The following is a 20,926-nucleotide window of genomic DNA, read 5'->3' as shown; positions in this document are numbered from 1 at the left end:
ATGTTACCTCAATTGTTTTGGGGCACAGCGATTTCAGGTCTGCTGAGTGTAAACTTGAACATTGTAAAAATTCTGTGATAACTTCCAACGAGTTTACCTTGAACACTGAGGCTGTACTTACTTTAAGTTAGAGTTTTAAAAGTGGTCTAGTAGGCTACTCTGGCTATTTGATCATAATGTAGGCCTACAAGAGTGGCCTACTATCAAAAACAATGGAGCAAATGCATCCCATAACATTTTAACATGGAAATACAGTGACAAGAAAAAGTATGAACCCTTTGGAATTACCTGGATTTCTGCATAAATTGGTCATACAATTTGACCTGATCTTCATCTAAGTCACAACAATTGACAAACACAGTCTGCTTAAACTAATAACACACACAATTATACGTTTTCATGTCTTTATTGAACACACCGTGTTAACATTCACAGTGTATGGTGGAAAAAGTATGTGATTCCTTGGATTTAATAACTGGTTGACCCTCCTTTGGCAGCAATAAACTCAACCAAATGTTTTTGGCAGTCAGATAGCCTTACATTCTCCTGCAAAATGTCTTGATAAACTTGAATTCATTTTTCCGTTGATGATAGCAAGCTGTCCAGTTCCTGAGGCTGCAAAGTGGCCCCAAACCATGACGCTCCCTCCACCATACTTTACAGTTGGAATGAGGTTTTGATGTTGGTGTGCTGTGCCTTTTTTCCTCCACACAGTGTTGTGTGTTTCTTCCAAACAACTCAACTGTAGTTTAATATTTTGCCAGAAGCGCTGTGGAACATTCAGGTGCTCTTTTGCAAACTTCAGACGTGCAGCAATGGTTTTTTTGGACAGCAGTGGCTTCTTCCGTTGTGTCCTCCCATGAACACCATTCTTGTTTAGTGTTTTACGTACCGTAGACTCGTCAACAGAGATGTTAGCATGTTCCAGAGATGTCTGTAAGTCTTTAGCTGACACTCTAAGATACTTCTTAACCTCATTGAGCAATCTGCACTGTGCTCTTGTAGTTATCTTTGCTGGACGGCTAGGAGAGTAGCAACCGTGCTGAACTTTCTCCATTTAAAGGCAATTTGTCTTACCGTGGATTGATGAACATCAAGGCTTTTAGAGATACTTTTGTTTAACCCTTTCCAGCTCTATGCAAGTCAACAATTCTTAATCTTAGGTCTTCTGAGATCTCTTTTTTTCGAGGCATGGTTCACAACAGGCAATGCTTCATGTGAATAGCGAGCTCAAATTTTGTGCGTGTTTTTTATAGGGCAAGGCAGCTCTAACCAACATCTCCAATCTCGTCTCATTGATTGGATTCCAGGTTAGCTGACTCCTGACTCATTAGCTTTTGGAGAAGTCATTAGCCCAGGGGTTCACATACCTTTTCCAACCTACACTGTGAATGTTTATATGATGTGTCCAATATAGACAACAAAAATACAATAATTTGTGTTATTAGTTTAAGCACACTATGTTTGTCTATTGTTGTGACTAAGATGAAGATCAGATCACATTTTGACCAATTTATGCAGAAATCCAGGTAATTCCAAAGGGTTCACATACTTTTTCTTGCCAGTGTAGCTGTTCTATCATTCAGCCTACAGTAGCAGCCAATTTGTGGTTTTCAATGTAGGCCTACATTCCATGAGTCTTTTGAAAAAAAAAACATGCAGGGCTTGACATTAACCTGTTTATCCACTTGTCCTTTAGAGAAGGACTCCCTAGTGGTGCAGTGGTCTAAAGCACTGCATCTCAGTGAAAGAGGCGTCACTACAGTACCTGGTTTGAATCCAGGCTGTATCACATCCGGACTTGATTGGGAGTCCCATAGGGCAGAGCACAATTGGCCCAGCGTCGTTTGGGTTTGGCTGGGGTAGGCCGTCATTGTAAATCAGTTTTGGGTGATTTCTGCGGCCAAAAATGCCTGATTTTTGCGGCAGCTTTTCTGAAATTCTGCGATTTTGTTTTTTTTCCTTCACTTTAATTTCATATAAAGCAATAAAAAGTCGTATGTGCTCAGTTTTAGGATGATTTTAAGCAGAATACATAATACAAAAACAATTAAACATCTAAACATTCACTCACTCATACACACCTCACCTCTCCATCAGGCTTGTGGCTTTCTATCAATACGAGATGTACCTCCCCTATGCATCTCCCATTCCTACTCTCTCTCCCTCTCTCTCGCAACAAAAAAACTCTAATAGATTCAAAGCTGATCAATCGCTTTCAATTTGAGGGTTGATATTTCTTTCGCATAAATTGTGTTCAAAATACGATTGTGATTTTCTTTTCTGAAAGGGTCGTAAGGAAGATAAAGAACAGAAAACGTAAAAATAGAGTATTCTGGTTGATATGTACTTTTAAAACCGTATTACCATTTCAAAAAAATCCAGAAAGATTGTGCTTTCGTGATCCGTATTAGGTTTTAGAGTTTAAAACGGCAAATCTGACAGACTGGGGAGAGCAGAGTGCCGACCACCCTACTAAAGCCAAGTTTAGCGGAGTAAAAGTTTGAGTAAAACGCCACTCACCTTGATTCTTTCAGCGCTTGCCACAGTCTTCCCTGCTCCCACTTCAGTCATGGTGATCTGCCGCTGCTGTGGGAACTGTTCTGACATTCTCATGTGCTTTGATGATTCTAAGTGACTGTTGAATGTCGACTTTCTTATGTTTCCAAAATCATTTGGAAATTGTTTAGCTGTTATTTTTGTTGGCAAATGAGTTCGATTTCTGTTCATTGTACTGCCTCTCGGCCATCAACAATCACACATCATCTTAGCACGTGAATACGTTGACAGGCCAGGGGGGAAAAACTTTTTTGACGTGTGGTTGGATTGGGCCATTTTGCACAGTAACAGTGCAGTAATTGGTCAAAATTACGAACCCGCTTTTGATTGAACCCTTTTATGCGCTAAAAGTGCAGGATTGGTCAAAATTGCTAGCTCTCGCATAATATGCGCTGATTGGTTGATTCTGCATTGAATTATGCTATCGCAGAATTGTGTAATCCTGGAGGGACTGTTAAATAAGAATTTGTTCTTAACTAACTTGCCTAGTTTAAAAAAAGGTTAAATAAAATAAAAAAAGGTGACTGAAAAGGTTGTTGTGGTGTTTGATGCAAGAAACTACTTCACAAAATAAAATGCATCATTATTCCCATACCATTATTGCAGAGAATTAGACAAGTCAAGCTACCCTCTGCCTATTGGCTACTTAGATTATTCAAGTCTGTCTCAAAATACAGCACCCTTTAAGACAAGAAAAGCTATTTACCTGATGCACTTTTTAAGGATGGCTAGAAATGCACATGTTATCTATACCTGTGCTAATAACTTACTAACTAACTAGCAAAGGATTTGAATAAATGTGCACAGGTCGGTACATGTAGCTCTCGCTTTGATCTGAAAACAAGCACATCTACTCATGACCACTCATGCTGTATACACAGTCCAGTTCAAAGGGAATGGCACAGATCAATATATGGCAATGGTATATTTGCATATAGGCCTACTGCAGCTCTGATTGGTTATGGCGAATTGGTCTGTGTAGAGTATGGGCCTGAGTCCTGCCTGTCAATGCAATAGAATCCTATTCCAATGCGTTTTGCCTAGAAAAAAACATCTTGCATAGTTAGTTTTGCATGGTTTGTTTTGTTTCGGTATGTTGCATTGATTCGATCACAATACCAACAGTAAAGGGAAATGTTGATAGTGTTAATGGGGAAATCTCTAGAAAGTTGAGTGAAGCTCAAACTCTTGCTTCTCTGCTCGGGTTGATATTTCTTCTTCGTGGCAGTCCCGGGGCAGATGCGTACTTGCCCAGCTTAGAGACAACGTTGCTTACATGCCTTCTGTAAGTTTAAGAAACATTGCCTTGTGCCTAACAATTCCGTTACTAAAAACAAACACACTACATGACCAAAAGTATGTGGACACCTGCTCGTCAAACATCTCATTCCAAAATCATGGGCATTAATATGGAGTTGGTCCCTCATTTGCTGCTATAACAGCCTCCACTCTTCTAGGTAGGCTTTCTACTAGATGTCGGAACATTGCTGCGGGGACTTGCTTCCATTCAGCTACGAGCATTAGTGAGGGTGGGTACTGATGTTGGGCGATTAGGCCTGGCTCACAATCGGCGTTCCAATTCATCCCAAAGGTGTTTGATGGGGTTGCGGTCAGGGCTCTGTGCAGGCAGTCAAGTTCTTCCACACTGATCTCAACAAACCATTTCTGTATGGACCTCGCTTTGTGCATGTGGGCATTGTCATGCTGAAACAGGAAAGGGCCTTCCCCAAACTGTTGCCATGATGTTGTAAGCACAGAATTATCTAGAATGTCATTGTATGCTGTAGTGTTAAGCTTTCCCTTCCCTGGATCTAAGTAGCACTGGTGCTCCCAACTTTTTAATAAGTTAGGAGCACAACAACATTTAGGAGCACCAGGAAAGATTAATCTTTTTAAATGAATTTGTATATAGCCTATATGAGTTCTAGGTACTTCTGAAGTATGTTGTACCCTAAAAACACATGTCCCTGTATAGGCGCTAAATGTTGATACAAAAACCTGTCATTGAAATTGCAAAGTCATCGATGGAACATAAGGTTTCTATATTCTGTAAAAGAACTATTACATTACATTTGATCCCTAAAAAAATAAACAATATGAATTTCAAACCTAAGATATGTAAAGTACTTTTGAGCGTTCAGGACGTTTGGCGTTCTGAAACAAGGGACTTTGACGTCAGTAGGGGTAACCAGTCAAGCAACTGCAACATACACTGAGTGTACAAACTATTAGAAACACCTCCTCTTTCCATGACATAAACTGACCAGGGGAACGCTATGATCCCTTATTGATGTCACCTGTTAAATCCACTTCAATCAGTGTAGATGAAAGGGAGGAGGCAGGTCAAAGAAGAGTTTTTAAGCCTTGAGACAATTGACACATGGATTGTGTATGTGTGCCACTCAGAGCATGAATGGGCAACACAAAAGATTTGTGCCTTTGAATGAGGTATGATAGTAGGCCAGGCGCACCAGTTTGAGTGTGTCAAGAACTGCAACGCTGCTGGGTTTTTCACGTTCAATAGTTTCCTGTGTGTATCAAGAATGGTCCACCACCCAAAGGACATTCAGCCAACTTGACACAACTGTGGGAAGCATTGGAGTCAACATGGGCCAGCATCCCTGTGGAACACTTTTGACACCTTGTAGTCCAAGCCGTGACGAATTGAGGCTGTTCTGAGGGCAAAAGGGGGTTCAACTCAATATTAGGATGGTTAATGTTTTGTACACTAAGTGAATAGGTAGGTCATAGAAATAACCAGGAAAAGGGTGAATATTAATATTGAATCGACAGTCCATTGCCTAATACCAGAATTTAAGATGGCCCTGCCTATTCATTAATATACAGTGCATTCAGAAAGTAGTCAGACCCCTTGACTTTTTCCACATTTTGTTACATTACAGCCTTGTTCTAAAATGGATTAAATCGTTTTTTCACCTCATCAATCTACACACAATACCCCATAATGACAAAGCAATAATAGTATATATACATTTTTTGCTAATTTATAAAATAAGTATTCAGACCCTTTACTCAGTACTTTGTTGAAGCACCTTTGGCAGCGATTACAGCCTTACAAATCTTCTTAGGTATGACACTACAAGCTTGGCACACCTGTATTTGGTGAGTTTCTCCCATTCTTCTCTGCAGATCCTCTCAAGCTCTGTCAGGTTGGATGGGGAGCGTCTCTGATAGTGATGGGGGGAAAGTAGATAGTGTTACATATCAGAATCAGCGGTGCCCTGCTATCTTTTACTATATATCGTATCATTTTGACAATATTTGCAATATTATTTTTATGCTAGTTGGCTGTACCTGCACCAAAACACCAGTATTTTTCCTTAATAGCTTGTTCTCCGTCTATTTAAATAGGGAGCCAATTTGTTTAGTGTACTTTTATTTCCATGACTGATCAAAACTTTTTTTTCTTAAACTCTCATTTGTCTTTTTGTTATGGGAAATATATTTCACAGCGCGGTTTAGATGGTACAATGATTCTGTACACTACATTTGCTTGTTTTCTCTCAAACTGAAATTAGGCGAACTATTTAAATTTTGTAATCAGGAATAGCGATGGGTATCATTAAGACTTTAACGGTATTACTACTCTTACCGATACTGCTTATCCATCCTGTACTTTAACGGTATTACTACTCTTACCGATACTGCTTATCCATCCTGTACTTTAACGGTATTACTACTCTTACCGATACTGCTTATCCATCCGGTACTTTAACGGTATTGCTACTCTTACCGATACTGCTTATCCATCCGGTACTTTAACGGTATTGCTACTCTTACCGATACTGCTTATCCATCCTGTACTTTAACGGTATTCTTATCGGTTCTTTTATTTTTTACGAAACAAATTAAGAACAGAATTAACATTGCTTTATTTTCTGAAATGTAAAGTAAATAAACAATTATTTACAGCAAAAGAAACAGCAATGTTTTGAACAAATCGCTTTTATAGACTCAAATGTTGTGGTGATGGAAATGTAAAACAAATGAAATAAACAATATTTTCCTGCAAAAGAAAAGACAGTGGTATAGAGCAACACGGGTGGGGCATGCAGGTAGGCTGCAAAAGGACTAACAGTTCTTAACTGTTCTTCTGGAGAAAGAGCAACATATTTGCCTTCTCTGGCAGAAGTCGGGACCTCTCCTGGCTTATTGTGCTCCCTGCAGTCTCAAATACCATCTCGCTAGGGGTGGAGGAGGCTTGAGCACAGGGGTAGCTTGTTGCAATGTTTGTAAGGGGCAGAGTAGTTTTCTTCTCCCGCCACCACATCACAGGATCTTCAGCCATGGGGATGGGAGGCAGGCCTTTGTAGAGCTAGACCTCTAGGTCAACACGCTCGCTGAGGGTGAGGGACGAGGTGTCCTGTTGGATTGTCAACCTCAACTCCCTGTTCTCCTCTGAGAACAGCTCCTCCAAGGCACTCCTTGTTTTGTACAATGGAGGGACTGTCTCCTCCATTTCCTCTCCTTCTCCTTCAGACTCCTCCTGTTGCTGGTGCTCTGTGTCTGTCTGCTCCGGCTCCTCTGACAGCCCTGGTGTTGCTCCTGTCACAGTGGCCTCAACAGTTGCCACCTGGGACAGGCTGAGAAAGGTGTCACTCACCAGCCTCCTTTTAAATCTGGGGTCCATTGCTGTGGCCTCATGCAGGAAGGCTTGAAAGTCCTCATCCTGATAGCGCTCGGAGAGGTTCTCCCACACCTTCGATGGTTGCCACAGATTTTGTATCTTCATGCTTCACAGTGAAGCAAGTGCTCTTCCAGTTTTTGGAGGATGGGTATGATCTGTCCACAGGTGGCATTATTTCCACATGACACACACACAGTGTGGCTGTATAGAGGATTCTCATGATCTGGACAAACTCCTCAGCCTTATGGAAGTCCTCGTCCTTCAGACAGCCGTCGTGGGTCCAAGGCTGCTGCTTGGATCGCTAGATACTGCTCCATGAATCTCTCATTAGATAGAGCGAGTTCCATCTGGTCTTGACATCAGGGATGAGTGAGTGTTGCAGAAGGCCTGAAACAACAACAAAAAACACCATGCATTTAATTACCACACACTTGAATATTGAATTAAATAGTTAAATGTGGGAATTTCAAAATGATACTTTAATAGATTGAACTGGCTTCTTACCAAGGAGCTGCTGCTTTTCCTTCAATACTGTTTTGGACATCGAGGATCTCTTGAACCACACTACCACTGCTCTGATTCAGGCTGCCCATTTATCAATGGAAGTAATTTTGTAGATTTTCTGCACTGCCAGATTCAATGTGTGCGCAAAGCATCCTATTCTTAGGATGTGTTGCCTCTTGATGGCAACATCCATGTTGCCAGCATTATCAACAGTCACAGCTACAATCTTGCTTGGCTCTATCTCAAACTCTTCCAGAATGTCTGAGATCTCCTCTGCCACTACTTCGCCAGTTGTGATTTGTACACTGCCCTGATGTGGAGGACCTTCTGTTTTACACTGCCCTGGTGTGGAGGACCTTCTGTTTTACACTGCCCTGGTGTGGAGGACCTTCTGTTTTACACTGCCCTGGTGTGAAGGACCTTCTGTTTTACACTGCCCTGGTGTGGAGGACCTTCTGTTTTACACTGCCCTGGTGTGGAGGACCTTCTGTTTTACACTGCCCTGGTGTGAACGACCTTCTGTTTTACACTGCCCTGGTGTGAACGACCTTCTGTTTTACACTGCCCTGGTGTGAAGGACCTTCTGTTTTACACTGCCCTGGTGTGAAGGACCTTCTGTTTTACACTGCCCTGGTGTGAACGACCTTCTGTTTTACACTGCCCTGGTGTGAACGACCTTCTGTTTTACACTGCCCTGGTGTGAAGAACCTTCTGTTTTACTCTGCCCTGGTGTGAAGGACCTTCTGTTTTACACTGCCCTGGTGTGGAGGACCTTCTGTGTTACACTGCCCTGGTGTGAACGACCTTCTGTTTTACACTGCCCTGGTGTGGAGGACCTTCTGTTTTACACTGTCCTGGTGTGGAGGACCTTCTGTTTTACACTGCCCTGGTGTGGAGGACCTTCTGTTTTATACTGCCCTGGTGTGAACGACTTTCTGTTTTACACTGCCCTGGTGTGGAGGACCTTCTGTTTTACACTGTCCTGGTGTGGAGGACCTTCTGTTTTACACTGCCCTGGTGTGGAGGACCTTCTGTTTTACACTGCCCTGGTGTGGAGGACCTTCTGTTTTACACTGCTCTGGTGTGGAGGACCTTCTGGTTTACACTGCCCTGGTGTGGAGGATCTTCTGTTTTACACTGCCCTGGTGTGGAGGACCTTCTGTTTTACACTGCCCTGGTGTGGAGGACCTTCTGTTTTACACTGCCCTGGTGTGGAGGACCTTCTGTTTTACACTGCCCTGGTGTGGAGGACCTTCTGTTTTACACTGCCCTGGTGTGGAGGACCTTCTGTTTTACACTGCCCTGGTGTGGAGGACCTTCTGTTTTACACTGTCCTGGTGTGGAGGACCTTCTGTTTTACACTGCCCTGGTGTGGAGGACCTTCTGTTTTACACTGCCCTGATGTGGAGGACCTTCTGTTTTACACTGCCCTGGTGTGGAGGACCTTCTGTTGTACACTGCCCTGGTGTGGAGGACCTTCTGTTTTACACTGCCCTGGTGTGGAGGACCTTCTGTTGTACACTGCCCTGGTGTGGAGGACCTTCTGTTTTATACTGCCCTAAGGACCTTCTGTTTTACACTGCCCTGGTGTGGAGGACCTTCTGTTTTACACTGCCCTGGTGTGGAGGACCTTCTGTTTTACACTGCCCTGGTGTGGAGGACCTTCTGTTTTACACTGTCCTGGTGTGGAGGACCTTCTGTTTTACACTGCCCTGGTGTGGAGGACCTTCTGTTTTACACTGTCCTGGTGTGGAGGACCTTCTGTTTTACACTGCCCTGGCTTGTGTAGTGCGCTGTAACAGTGAGATAGTGGTCCTGACAGAGGCTGGTCCACCCGTCTGATGTGATGGCCAGCTTTGGCACGTTCTTCAGCTCAGTGATCACATTGGCCTTTTCTTCACCATACCAGGAAGGAATGAATGTGTCACTGAGGTAACTCCTGGAGGGAGGGTATATTTGGGGTTGAGTGCCTTGCTCATCTCCCTACAGTAAAAAAAAACTTTTCATGTGTTGAATTATCATTATTGTGTTGTTGTGTATTGTATTGTGGAGTGATGGGACTAACATACAACCCTTTTATACTACTATATCCCAAAAATGTATACAACTTAATATATACTGACAGACTGTTACCTAAAGCTTGGACTCCACTGTTGTACAGGAGTGTAGGCCTTTCAGTATGAACTTGGTCACGACTAGGTGGCACTCATTCACCCTCTCCTCAGTCATCCTCTCACTAGCAGCCAGCGTGAAGGGGCTTTGGGCTTGTCTTTGGCTTGGACCAGTGGTATTATAGGGAGGAATGGGTTGGTTCATTGTGGTTGCAACTTTAACAGAAAAGTAGCAAAATATTTAAATGGGTGATTGTTTAGCTATGTGTTCATAAACTCAATCAGCTGGCTTATGGTTCCTTTTGATCAGGAACCCATGTTCTCATAATAGATTATTTTATTTTTTTTACCTTATTTAACAAGGCAAGTCAGTTAACAAATTCTTATTCTCAATGACAGCCTAGGAACAGTGGGCCTTGTTCAGGGGCAGAACGACAGATTTGTACCTTGTCAGCTCGGGGATTCGAACTTGCAACCTTTCGGTTACTAGCCCAACGCTCTAACCACTAGGCTACCCTGCCGCCCCACACAGAGTTAACTCCGTGTGTGGGATCTAGGCTGCTAGCATACATACCTAACGTAGATCGGGCAATGAGAGATGAGCTACGAGCTAGGCAGTCGAAATCTGTGCACTTTCGATAGATGTTTGGACAGATTGCTTGTGTTTCCGCCATTACAAGCAAAAGTCTTGTTGCACTTGTGGCAACGAGCATTGTCAGCATCGACTCTGGTGACTCTTTTGAACGTTTAGTTCTCTCCGCCATCGTCACTAATTAATAGCAGGATCTTTTGTGTGTGTGACACAGGCTGCGCGCCAGAGAGATCTCTCTTCTGGATTGGGAATAGCGAAAATGCATCATAGACGAATGTCTTCATCTTATTGCAAATTAGAATGGTTGGTGAGATCAAATGTGCAAGATAACGTTTATGTAGAAATAATAGGACATTTATTTTCTTAATTTCTCCAGTACCGAAAGCAGAACCGATAACGTTGGAGCTTATTGATACTACGGTCTTATATTATTTAGCCCCGGGGCCCGGTTTCAGTACCCATCTGTCACCCCCTGACCTTAGAGATCACTTTTATTCTCTATTTGGTTAGGTCAGGGTGTGACTAGGGTGGGCAATCTATGTTTTCTATTTCTTTGTTGGCTGGGTAGGGTTCCCAATCAGAGGCAGCTGTCTATCGTTGTCTCTGATTGGGGATCATACTTAGGCAGCCTTTTTTCCACCTTTAGTTTTTGGGATCTTGATTTTGTATAGTTGCTGTGTAGCCTGCGGAACTTTACGTTCTTTTTGTATTTTGTTGTTTTGTCTGTGTTCATTTTAAATAAAAGTAAAATGTTCGCCTACCACGCTGCACCTTGGTCCAATCTTCACGACGAGTGTAACACCATCCCTAATCAGGAAATGGCAGAGCCATTTCTGCATAGTGCATCTTTAACTTTATTAGCAGTAGGCCTATGTTTTGAGAAGTGGAAAATGTGTGCACCATAGCCATGGTGCTCAGTGGTCCCATCGTCTCTCGTCGCTCTATCGCTCTCTCTCGTGCTGTGCTGGGCTGACCCTTCAATAATGGCTTGAATATTAATAGGTTAGTCTGAGGAGTTTTTTTTAGGCAGAGACCATTTTCTCTAGTGCACTCGAGAACAACAGTACAGCGAAGCCTAATCATTACAACAATTATTATAGGTGATGTTTTTATATATAGTTGCACTGGTGCTCCTAAAATAAAATGGCAAGTTGCACAGCAAAATATTTAGTAACATATGCGACTAAAATGGTCAGACTTTAGAGCCCTGTGTGAGGGGGGTCCGTGTGTGGCTTTTCACAGTTTATTGGGGGATTCCTCATGTTTTACTAACTGGTAGGAAGAAGTTTGCTCCAAATCGGATGTTACATACTATTATTATCTGAATCCGATCAATTAAAATGGCTAATTTTGGTTGCAATCAATTAGCTTAATTTCTCCAAGATAACATTTTATTTCAACAAAATAATGTTGGAGTAATGCCGATCTCGCCTGTTTCTAACTACAGAGACAGTTTCAGAGCAATCTGAGATAGTGGGTGTCATGGCTTGTTGAAATGACATGGAGTGACTCAGCACTGACATGCGCAGTTGTCAGTCTTACCTCAAGCTGCTGTACGCTACAGCCCTGACATCATTAAGTCAATGTGATTCAGTATAATCCACTGTGGGAGTTAGGACATTGGCAGGTAGAGAAGTGCCAGTCTCTCTAATGGGGACTGGAGACTGTACAGTACAGGTAGTGGACACTGTCTCTGAGAGGCTTGCTGAGCTACTGTTTGGCAAATGGCGCATCTGGTCTCAATGCCCGACCTGCAGCCGTCCCTCCGCTTAATTAAGTCCAGTTGCCCTGGCAGTGCCCCCGCTATGCGCCAGGCACCACTGGACAGCCTGCCCTAGGGTACTGCTGCACCGCTAATCCCTAGCTGTGTGGTCGCACTGCTTAATTGGCCTGAGGACAAATCTGTTTATTTGACACTGGTGCTCAGCCTCACCTGGTCTTTCCACCCAGCAGCACAGCAATCAGGTCCCTAAAGTCCCAGGACTGCTGCTTTCCCCTTCCACTGCTCCACTTCACCTTGTCATGTTGTAATACTGTTGAAATTGAGTTGTTTTGACATAGCTACTAACTTGAAAACCACAGGGTTGTTTGGCTCATAGTACTGTAGATGCTGCCGTAGTGGATCCAAAAGAGACAAAGACAAATGGCAAGAAGAGGGCAGCAACAGAGGCTAAAAAGGGATTTCCGTTAGAGCTTTCGGGAGAGTGACACAGAGGATAAAGGCAGAGAATGGGGTCCGTGAAGACGTCTTGGGCATCCGTGAGTAGCTTCAGCAGTCCTCTCCTTAAACACAAAGAATGCAAGAGAGAGTGAGAGGAATGGTAGTATTATCATTCGTCCTTTTACTGGCCAAGCTTTGTGCAACGTGGCATTAAAGCCCCCAGAATCTCTTTCAGACTTCATCCTCATCAAGCTGATATTCCCTCAGGGAAATTAGGGATTAGCTCTTTCTTTTCTTAAGTCAGTTTCCATGCATCATACCCCTCCCCACTCCAACCAAATCAACTCCATTTTGTCCTCCCCACCCTGCTTCTTTAAGCTCTGACTGTCCCTCAGTCCAGTTAGTTCTGAATCGCTCTAGCTATAAGGGGATGAAGTGTATTGTCAAGTGCCACTAGCACTGACTCATGCCCCTGTTAAGATGCTCAGGGGAGGTGGTGAGCCTTACATTTAGAGGTTGCGCTAGAAGGGCCTCTTTCCGCCACATTTTAGGCTATATTTCAAACTGCTTCCAGTCAGTGTCTGTCCTGCATTCTATAACAGCCTTTCATGCTTGCAGTCAGACCTTGCCTATACTGTATGTAATCATGCAGGCAGCACAACAAGACAAGAGCATTTTTCTAATTTGGTTATGCATTTTTTGCAGTAATCTGTTATATTTTATTATCTGGGACAGCAACTAGCGAGCTGACATTTTAGTTTTTTCTTCTGCTAGGTTTTTGTGCGTGGTATGTTCAGTGGGCATGAAACTGGAAATGTGCAGGTCCAGTGTCCTGTGCAGTACTCCTCACTACTTAGCTGAGGTGCTTGGGGGTGCTGGTGTGGAGGGATTTGCGTTGGACCTCTAGGGGATTTCCTTCCCCTTGCAGAAGAATATACTTCCCCACTATAAGTGCCTTCAGAAAGTATTCACACCCCTTGACTTTTTACACATTTTTGTGTTACAGCCTTAAATTTAAAATTGGATAAATTGAGATTTTTTTGTCACTGGCCTACACACAATACCCTGTAATGTCAAAGTGAAATTATGTTTTTCGAAATTATGGCTGACCCCATTTAGTCGACTGGTCAATTGTTTGGTCGATAGGCTGTTGGTTGACCGAGATTTGATTATTCCAGCAGTCGCAAATATATTTCTTTTTTATGGCACGCGAGACACCTGTCTGATTCACGCCTGTCTCAGTGGACTAATCCATTGCGGAGGCACACTAGTATTACCAATAGTACATTTACTGTTCTAATCTACAATGTTTGTTTGGTTAAGGTAATTTCTCTTAATGCATTCGATATATTATTATTCCAGTCTTTTAGTGTTCTCATTGTCAGAATGGACACGTTGTTTGCGGACCGCACAACCTAGGCTACACTTGTGTGGAAACTTTGTAAAATAGGCCTACCTGATTACTTCTTATCCCTTGCACAAATAGTCTGCAGCTGTTTCTGTCTGGAGCTTGGGGAAACTCTTGAGTGCCCAGAATATTTTGTACAATGTTGCAAGTTTGCTAGCAAGAGCTTCATGCCGACCAAGTTGATAGTTGATACAATATTTCACGTTCCTTGCAGAGAGGCCATGCATAGCCAATGTGATTTATGGGATATTTATTTTTATCAAGATATTTTCTACCTGCAGGCTGCAACGTTTTTATTTGTTGGATTTATGTAGGCTATTTTAGCCTAAATAGTTGGTAATGGCAATAGAAGTTACTTTTAGAATTTTTATAAACCACATGATGATGATTTTGAGATACGAATACTTTATTATAAATTAAATGAAACTTCCACGAAAATGTGCACATGAAAAACATAGCGGGCATGCAGATCGGTAGAAATGGTAAGATAATTTGGCACTCCAAATGGAAAAGGTTGCCGACCCGTAGTGTAGCCCATTACTGGCAGCTTCAGGAGCATAATGGCAGAATCCGCAAAGGCCAGCAGCAAGGGGGAGGAGGAGGGTCGGGAACAGGTTTTTTCTTCTGGTTATCTTGATTTCTTTCTCCCTCTTGAGTCATTTGAGTGTCTTAATCTCAGTGTGCTTAAAGCATAAAACAACTCATTAGCCTACATATAGGCTAGTTGATATTTTAAAAACACAGGGTGTGTAAATATATGGAAAAATACACATTTTAAAATGTCTACCAATCGATTGTTTGAAAGAACAGCCGATTCTTGGTCGACCAACATTTTCTTTAGTCGGGGACAGCCCTATTAGAAATTTTGATAAATTACATTTTTTAGCTGAAATGTCTCGAGTCAATAAGTATTCAACCCCTTTGTTATAGTAAGCCTAAATAAGTTTGAGTAAAAATGTGCTTAACAAGTCACATAATAAGTTGCATGGACTCCCTCTTTGTGAAATAAGTGTTGAACAGGATTTTTGAATGACTACATCTCTGTACTCCACACATATGTAAGGTCCCTCCAGTATAGCAATGCATTTCAAAAACAGTTTAAACCACAAAGACCAGTAAGGTTTTCTAATGCCTAGCAAATAAGGGCACCTAATTGGTAGATAAAATAAAAATACATTGAGTACCACGCCATATTTTCAAGCATAATGGTGGCTGCATCATGTTATGGGTGTGCTTGTAATCATTAAGGATTGGGGAGTTTTTCAGGATAAAAAAGAAACGGAATGGAGCTAAGCACAGGCAAAATCCTAAAGGAAAACCAGACACTGGGAGATGAATTCACCTTTCAGCAGGACAATAACACAATCTCCATTGGAGTTGCATACCAAGAAGACTGAATGTTCCTGTGTGGCCGAGTTAGTTTTGACTTAAATCTACTTGATAATCTATGGCAAGGCCTGAAAATGGTTGTTTAGTAATGATCAACAAAACATTTGACAGAGCTTGAATCATTTTTAAAAGAATAGTGGGCAAATGTTGCACAGTCCAGGTGTGGAAAGCTCTTAGAGACTTACCCCGAAAGACTCACAGCTGTAATTGCTGCCAAAGATGCTTATACAATGTATTGACTCAGGGGTGTGAATACTTATGTAAATGAGTTTTCTGTATTTCATTAAAAAAAATATACAACTTTCTCTCAACATGTTTTCACTTTGTTATTATGGGATATTGCGTGTAGATGGTTGAAAAATGCATGTAATACTTTTTGAATTCATGCTGTAACACAACACAATGTGGAATAAGTCAACGGGTATGAATACTTTCTGAAATCCCTCTATATCCTCCTTGCTCCCTCTGTTAGTATAGCACTAGCCTCTGTTAGTATAGCATTAGCCTCTGCTAGTATAGCACTAGCCTGTGTTAGTATAGCACTAGCCTGTGTTAGTATAGCACTAGCCTGTGTAAGTATCGCACTAGCCTGTGTTAGTATAGCACTAGCCTGTGTTAGTATAGCACTAGCCTGTGTTAGTATAGCACTAGCCTGTGCTAGTATAGCACTAGCCTGTGCTAGTATAGCACTAGCCTGTGTTAGTATAGCACCAGCCTGTGCCGCAGACTGTGCCACTGGTATCTTCCTCTCCTGCTGACTGTGAGATGCTTGTAGCAGGCCTATAGGTCCATACATGCCTGCAACTGGGATTGATTAGGCGATGGTAAGGAATGCTGATATAACACTATATAGGGAAGGGCTCATCTTAAAGATTCTCTACTTCCTGGTGCAGAGCTTCGGCCTGTATTGTTCTGGAGGATAGAATGGAGAGACACTTATTTAATGAGACTTGTCCGACTGGGTTATTGCAGACTGCTCTCAGAGTTATTATGGGAGATTTATTTTAGGGGGCAAAAGCGACCGTTACAGCCAAGTGACAAAAACGAGAGGGGCTCATGCCAGTGTGGAGCTGTGAAGGGATGAAGGGGGGCTTCCTGTTGTCCGTGCCCTCCTACTGCCTTGTGCCCCCCCTCCTCTCCACAGGTAATGGTGACGTCATCATGTAGTCACCATCATCGCCCCATTCGTAAGCCCTTTCTGAGATGACGCAGCATGTCAGCGCTGTGAAGTGTGTGTTGCGTGCCCTCAGTTACTTTTTCAGGTTACGTTCGCATGCATGATATGGATTAATGCTGCGTGAACTCTGTTTCCCTTTTAATCTGGGTCAAATGTTAGATTAAATGTTAATATGGTGCTGCAGCAGCATCATCATCCCTACTCTTGCTACAATCCCTCTCTAGGTTCCACTTCAGTGGGCTTTCTTCTTGTGAGCCATTTCCTTCTCATTTCTCTTCATGATCTCTCCTCTCTCAGACCATTGTTTTTCCAGTGCTGTGCTGGAATTTTCTTTTCACATGGTTCACTTAGAATGTTATCACTGTGCAGTCACACCCCAGTGGTACTGTAGGCCTACTGCTGGCATGGCATTCTATCCTCCCAGGACCCATTTGCCTGTTTAATTACTCCCTCTCTCTGTCTCTCTATCTGCTGATTAAAAGAAACAAACCATCTCAGCTGACAGCTGAGTTCAGTTTTAAGTGGATGACAGATCTACAGCTATATACCATTTAAGCATGTATATCCCCCAGTCCAGAGCCTTCAATAAAAGCTCTCTAACCACATTTGATGCAGTGGGGGACGACGAAGTGATCAAAGGGTGGGTTGATAATGCCGTTAATGGACTAATTATGCACATACCGAAATGAGGTGGGGTTTTTTTTCAGATTGTGTTGCACAAATATTGGATAACTATGGCTATTCCACTGCACTGAGGCTGAACAGAGATGTTTTATTTTGATATAGTAGTGTTTTCCCGGGCTATGTAGGTAATGACTGAATTAAGATACTATGTTCCTTCCTGATAGGCCTATGTTTGCTCTAGGCAAACATGAGTAACTCGGTATGGTTTGCACTTGTATGTTTGTTGATGTAAAGGGGGCTTTGTGGTTGTGGTTGAGCTATGTGCTTGGTGGACACTGACCGGTGACACCAACCTTGCTGCCCTCCTGCTGTGTTAGTGTTTGTGTGTACATACTGTACCAACCCCCTCCCTCCTCCACTGCCTAGTGCTGTTGGCTTGGCCCTAGCTTCCTCATTCCTTTCCCTCTTCCTCAGTCCTGTAGTAGAATTCCTTAGGGAACACCTCCCACCTGGGTTTGAGCTGGACTGGGCTGAGCTAGGCTGTGAACCATGGTACACAACAATACAGCATGTGGCTGAGACGTTATCAGTTTTGTTCAGCCACACCCACCTATACCCTGTATAGGCCCTCCCTCTGGCTGTGTGGGGATACACTCAGATCTCATTCAGCAGGGAGATAACATTATGGATCATACAGGTAACTGGCGAAATAAAGGAAACACTAACATAGTGTCTTAATAGGGCATTGGGCCGCCAGAACAGCTTCAATGCACCTTGACATAACTTCTACAAGTGTCTGGAACTCTATTGGAGGAATGCCACACCATTCTTCCACCAGAAATTCCATCATTTGGTGTTTTGTTGGTGGTGGTGGAAAACGCTGTCTCAGGCGCCGCTCCAGAATCTCTCTTAAGTGTTTAATTGGGTTGATCTGGTGACACACACACACACACACACTTTATACCCCCTTTGCTCCTTTGAGACCCCTCTTTCAAAGTCACTGAGATCTCTTCTAGCAATGGTAGACAAAAATATCTAATTTACATAAGCATTCACACTCCTGAGTCAATGCATGTTAGAATCACCTTATGCAGTGATTACAGCTGTGAGTCTTTCTGGGTAAGTCTCTAAGAACTTTGCACAACTGGAATGTACAATATTTTCCCATTCTTTAAGTTATTAATTCTCTGTCAAATTGTTTGTCGATCATTGCAAGACAACCATTTTCAAGTCTTGCCATGAGTCAAAACTGTAACTCGGCCACTCAGGAACATTCACTGTCTTCCTGGTAAGCAACTCCAGTGTAGATTTGGCATTGTGTTTTAGGTTCTTGTCCTGCTGAAAGGTGAATTCATCTCCCAATGTCTGGTGGAAAGCAGACTGAACCAGGTTTTCCTCTAGGATTTTGCCTGTGCTTAGCTCCGTTTTGGGAAAAAATGTATCCTGAAAAACTCCCCAGTCCTGAAAGGAGTAATTAAGCTCTTCCCTCACCTGAATTATACAGTGTCAGTGTTACATGATCTAATGTTCCCTCTTTCTCTCCACAGTATCTGGAGGGGTCCTAATGTAAACTGTGTGGACAGCACTGGATACACTCCTCTACACCATGCTGCCCTAAATGGACACAGGTCGGTCTATAGCAAGTCCTGTTCTTTTGTCATGGGAGTTTAGATTGATTGCCATTGGTGTGAGTTGGGGCCACCCTGTGTGAAATGCGGGGCTTGACATTTTACTTTTTTTCCACTTGTCCATTGGGCAAGTAGGACAGATTTATTTATTTTTTTACTTGTCTGAAAGCTCACTTGTCCAACAATTTAAAACGAATCTGTAACACCATGGGCCAAAACGGTGACTGAAAAGTTTGTTTCAGCAAGGAACCACTTCCCAAATTACAATTAATTATTATCACTGGTATTAACAATGCAAGGCTGTTGGTTCTATGATCCCATGTATTATATCTCCTGCCGTTGTGGCCTTGAGCAAGTCACCCCACAAAGTAAAATACTGTGCTGATAGGCTACTGTATAAAATGTATGTTTTTAACCCTTCACCTGGAGAGCTACTGGGTCTGCAGGCTTTTGATCCAACCCTGCTTAAACATACCCGAGTCAGCATATCAAGGGACTCTTAAGCAGATTATTCATTACAATGTTAGTGCAGGGCTGGAGCCAAAGCCTGCACACCCAGTAGCTCTCCTGGACTCTCCTGGAGGATGGTTGGCCACTCTGCAACATTACAGTTACAACCACCCAATGCTTTTTTTGTCTTTATAAAAGAATTCCCTCATTTAAAGAACGAGGAATGAAATGGCTGAGGTGGGTGACTTTAAAGTAAGGTAGCTAACTAAGACATTTTCAGGGTAGATCTTGACAGCATATGAGTTACTTGTCAAATATATAATTTTTTTACGATGTCAGAATTGCATGGCCAGTAAGTATTGAATAGAGGAAAATCCCAGCATTCCAACGGTGTCAGAATTATTTCACCCGGTTTTGAGCGTTTTACAACCCGAGTATGCAGCATTAGTTTCATCTGCACACCCGTATCAACTGTGTGACGGACATTTGTGGTTGTACACAAGTGACTGTGGGAAGTTGTTTCGGACATTGGATGTGACAATAAGATGAATACATGCTAATACCTAAATAGTTAACCAGCAACATAACCAGCAACATAACCAGCCAAACTACACAATATGTTTGTCTGATGTTTATAATTATTTTACCTCCCTCAGGCTCGCTTTAATAAAAATAAAAAAACGCATCTTGTGACTGCGTGATTGAAAGACCGCTCGTGCCTGTCAATGCAGGCCTACAATAATTATTTGCCGATGCACTCTGCAGAGATTGGGAGGACAGTGTGCAACACATCGCATCCACGTTTTTTACGTGTTCATTTGGACAACTTAAATCTATAATCTGCTTGTCCAACACTGTGTTTTACTTGCCCCTGGCAAGAGGACAAGCATTAATGTTGAGCCCTGAAATGCTAGAATTATGTGGTTAACAATGACACAGTTTACTGTCAACATCACCTACATAATGAACATGTTCAACTCTTCTGACCCCGTTTGTCCGCAGTGAGGTAGTGGAGGCGCTGCTACGTAACGAGGCCTTGACCAACATCGCTGACAATAAGGGCTGCTACCCCCTGCACCTGGCCGCATGGAAGGGGGACCAAAGGATCGTCAGGCTCCTCATTCACCAAGGCCCCTCACACCCCAAACTCAACGAGCAGGTCTGACTTCCCCCTACTACCTGTAGCTCCCTTTTCACTATCCATGTTCCCCTTTCCCACACCTCAATGAATCAGTCTTCCTCTGCTCAGAGTAGCAATGTTTTGTTTTTTTAATCAATCTGATCTGTGTATGAGAAGGAAGGAACAGGTCTGTGCAGTTAACGTTTCATAACTCACTAACTAGTCAGTGAACTTTAGTGTTACTTCCTGTTCCTGTTAGTCACATGCAGTTTTAAAGAGCGAGATCTGGCCGATACAGCTCATCATTTATTCACACTTTTGACCTCGCTGAGCTCCTTTCTATAGAATTGATTATTTGACTAAGTACAATGTGGACGGTCGACTCGACTCGCTCTGTCTGTGGTTTGCCGAAACCATTCGCCTTTCTTTGAGAATTGCATTTTGTAGAATACAGTATGGCATAGCTTGTTTTTTCAGTGCAAGACCATACACATTAACTGCATTGCAGCATGAGTTCAAATGCACTAATATTTGTTTTGAAGTGACTAGACGCCA

General features: G+C 42.7%; 1 protein-coding gene across 13 annotated transcripts in view; it reads left to right on the top strand.

Annotated features, from left to right (window-relative positions):
• The window catches only part of LOC106566912 (ankyrin repeat and SAM domain-containing protein 1A), a 112,677-nt gene that overhangs the window by 17,020 nt on the left and 74,731 nt on the right, over window positions 1-20,926 (top strand). For all 13 annotated transcript variants that reach the window (XM_082960011.1, XM_082960009.1, XM_082960008.1 and 10 more), the window contains exons 2-3: window positions 18,721-18,801; window positions 20,254-20,410. In XM_082960011.1, coding sequence (XP_082816137.1) covers window positions 18,721-18,801; window positions 20,254-20,410 — 238 coding nt within the window. The remainder of the gene's footprint in view (window positions 1-18,720; window positions 18,802-20,253; window positions 20,411-20,926) is intronic.

Source organism: Salmo salar, chromosome 13 (genome assembly GCF_965601325.2).
Source record: "Salmo salar chromosome 13, fSalSal1, whole genome shotgun sequence".
NCBI classification, from domain to species: domain Eukaryota; kingdom Metazoa; phylum Chordata; class Actinopteri; order Salmoniformes; family Salmonidae; genus Salmo; species Salmo salar.
This window is presented reverse-complemented; position numbering and strand designations above follow the sequence as displayed.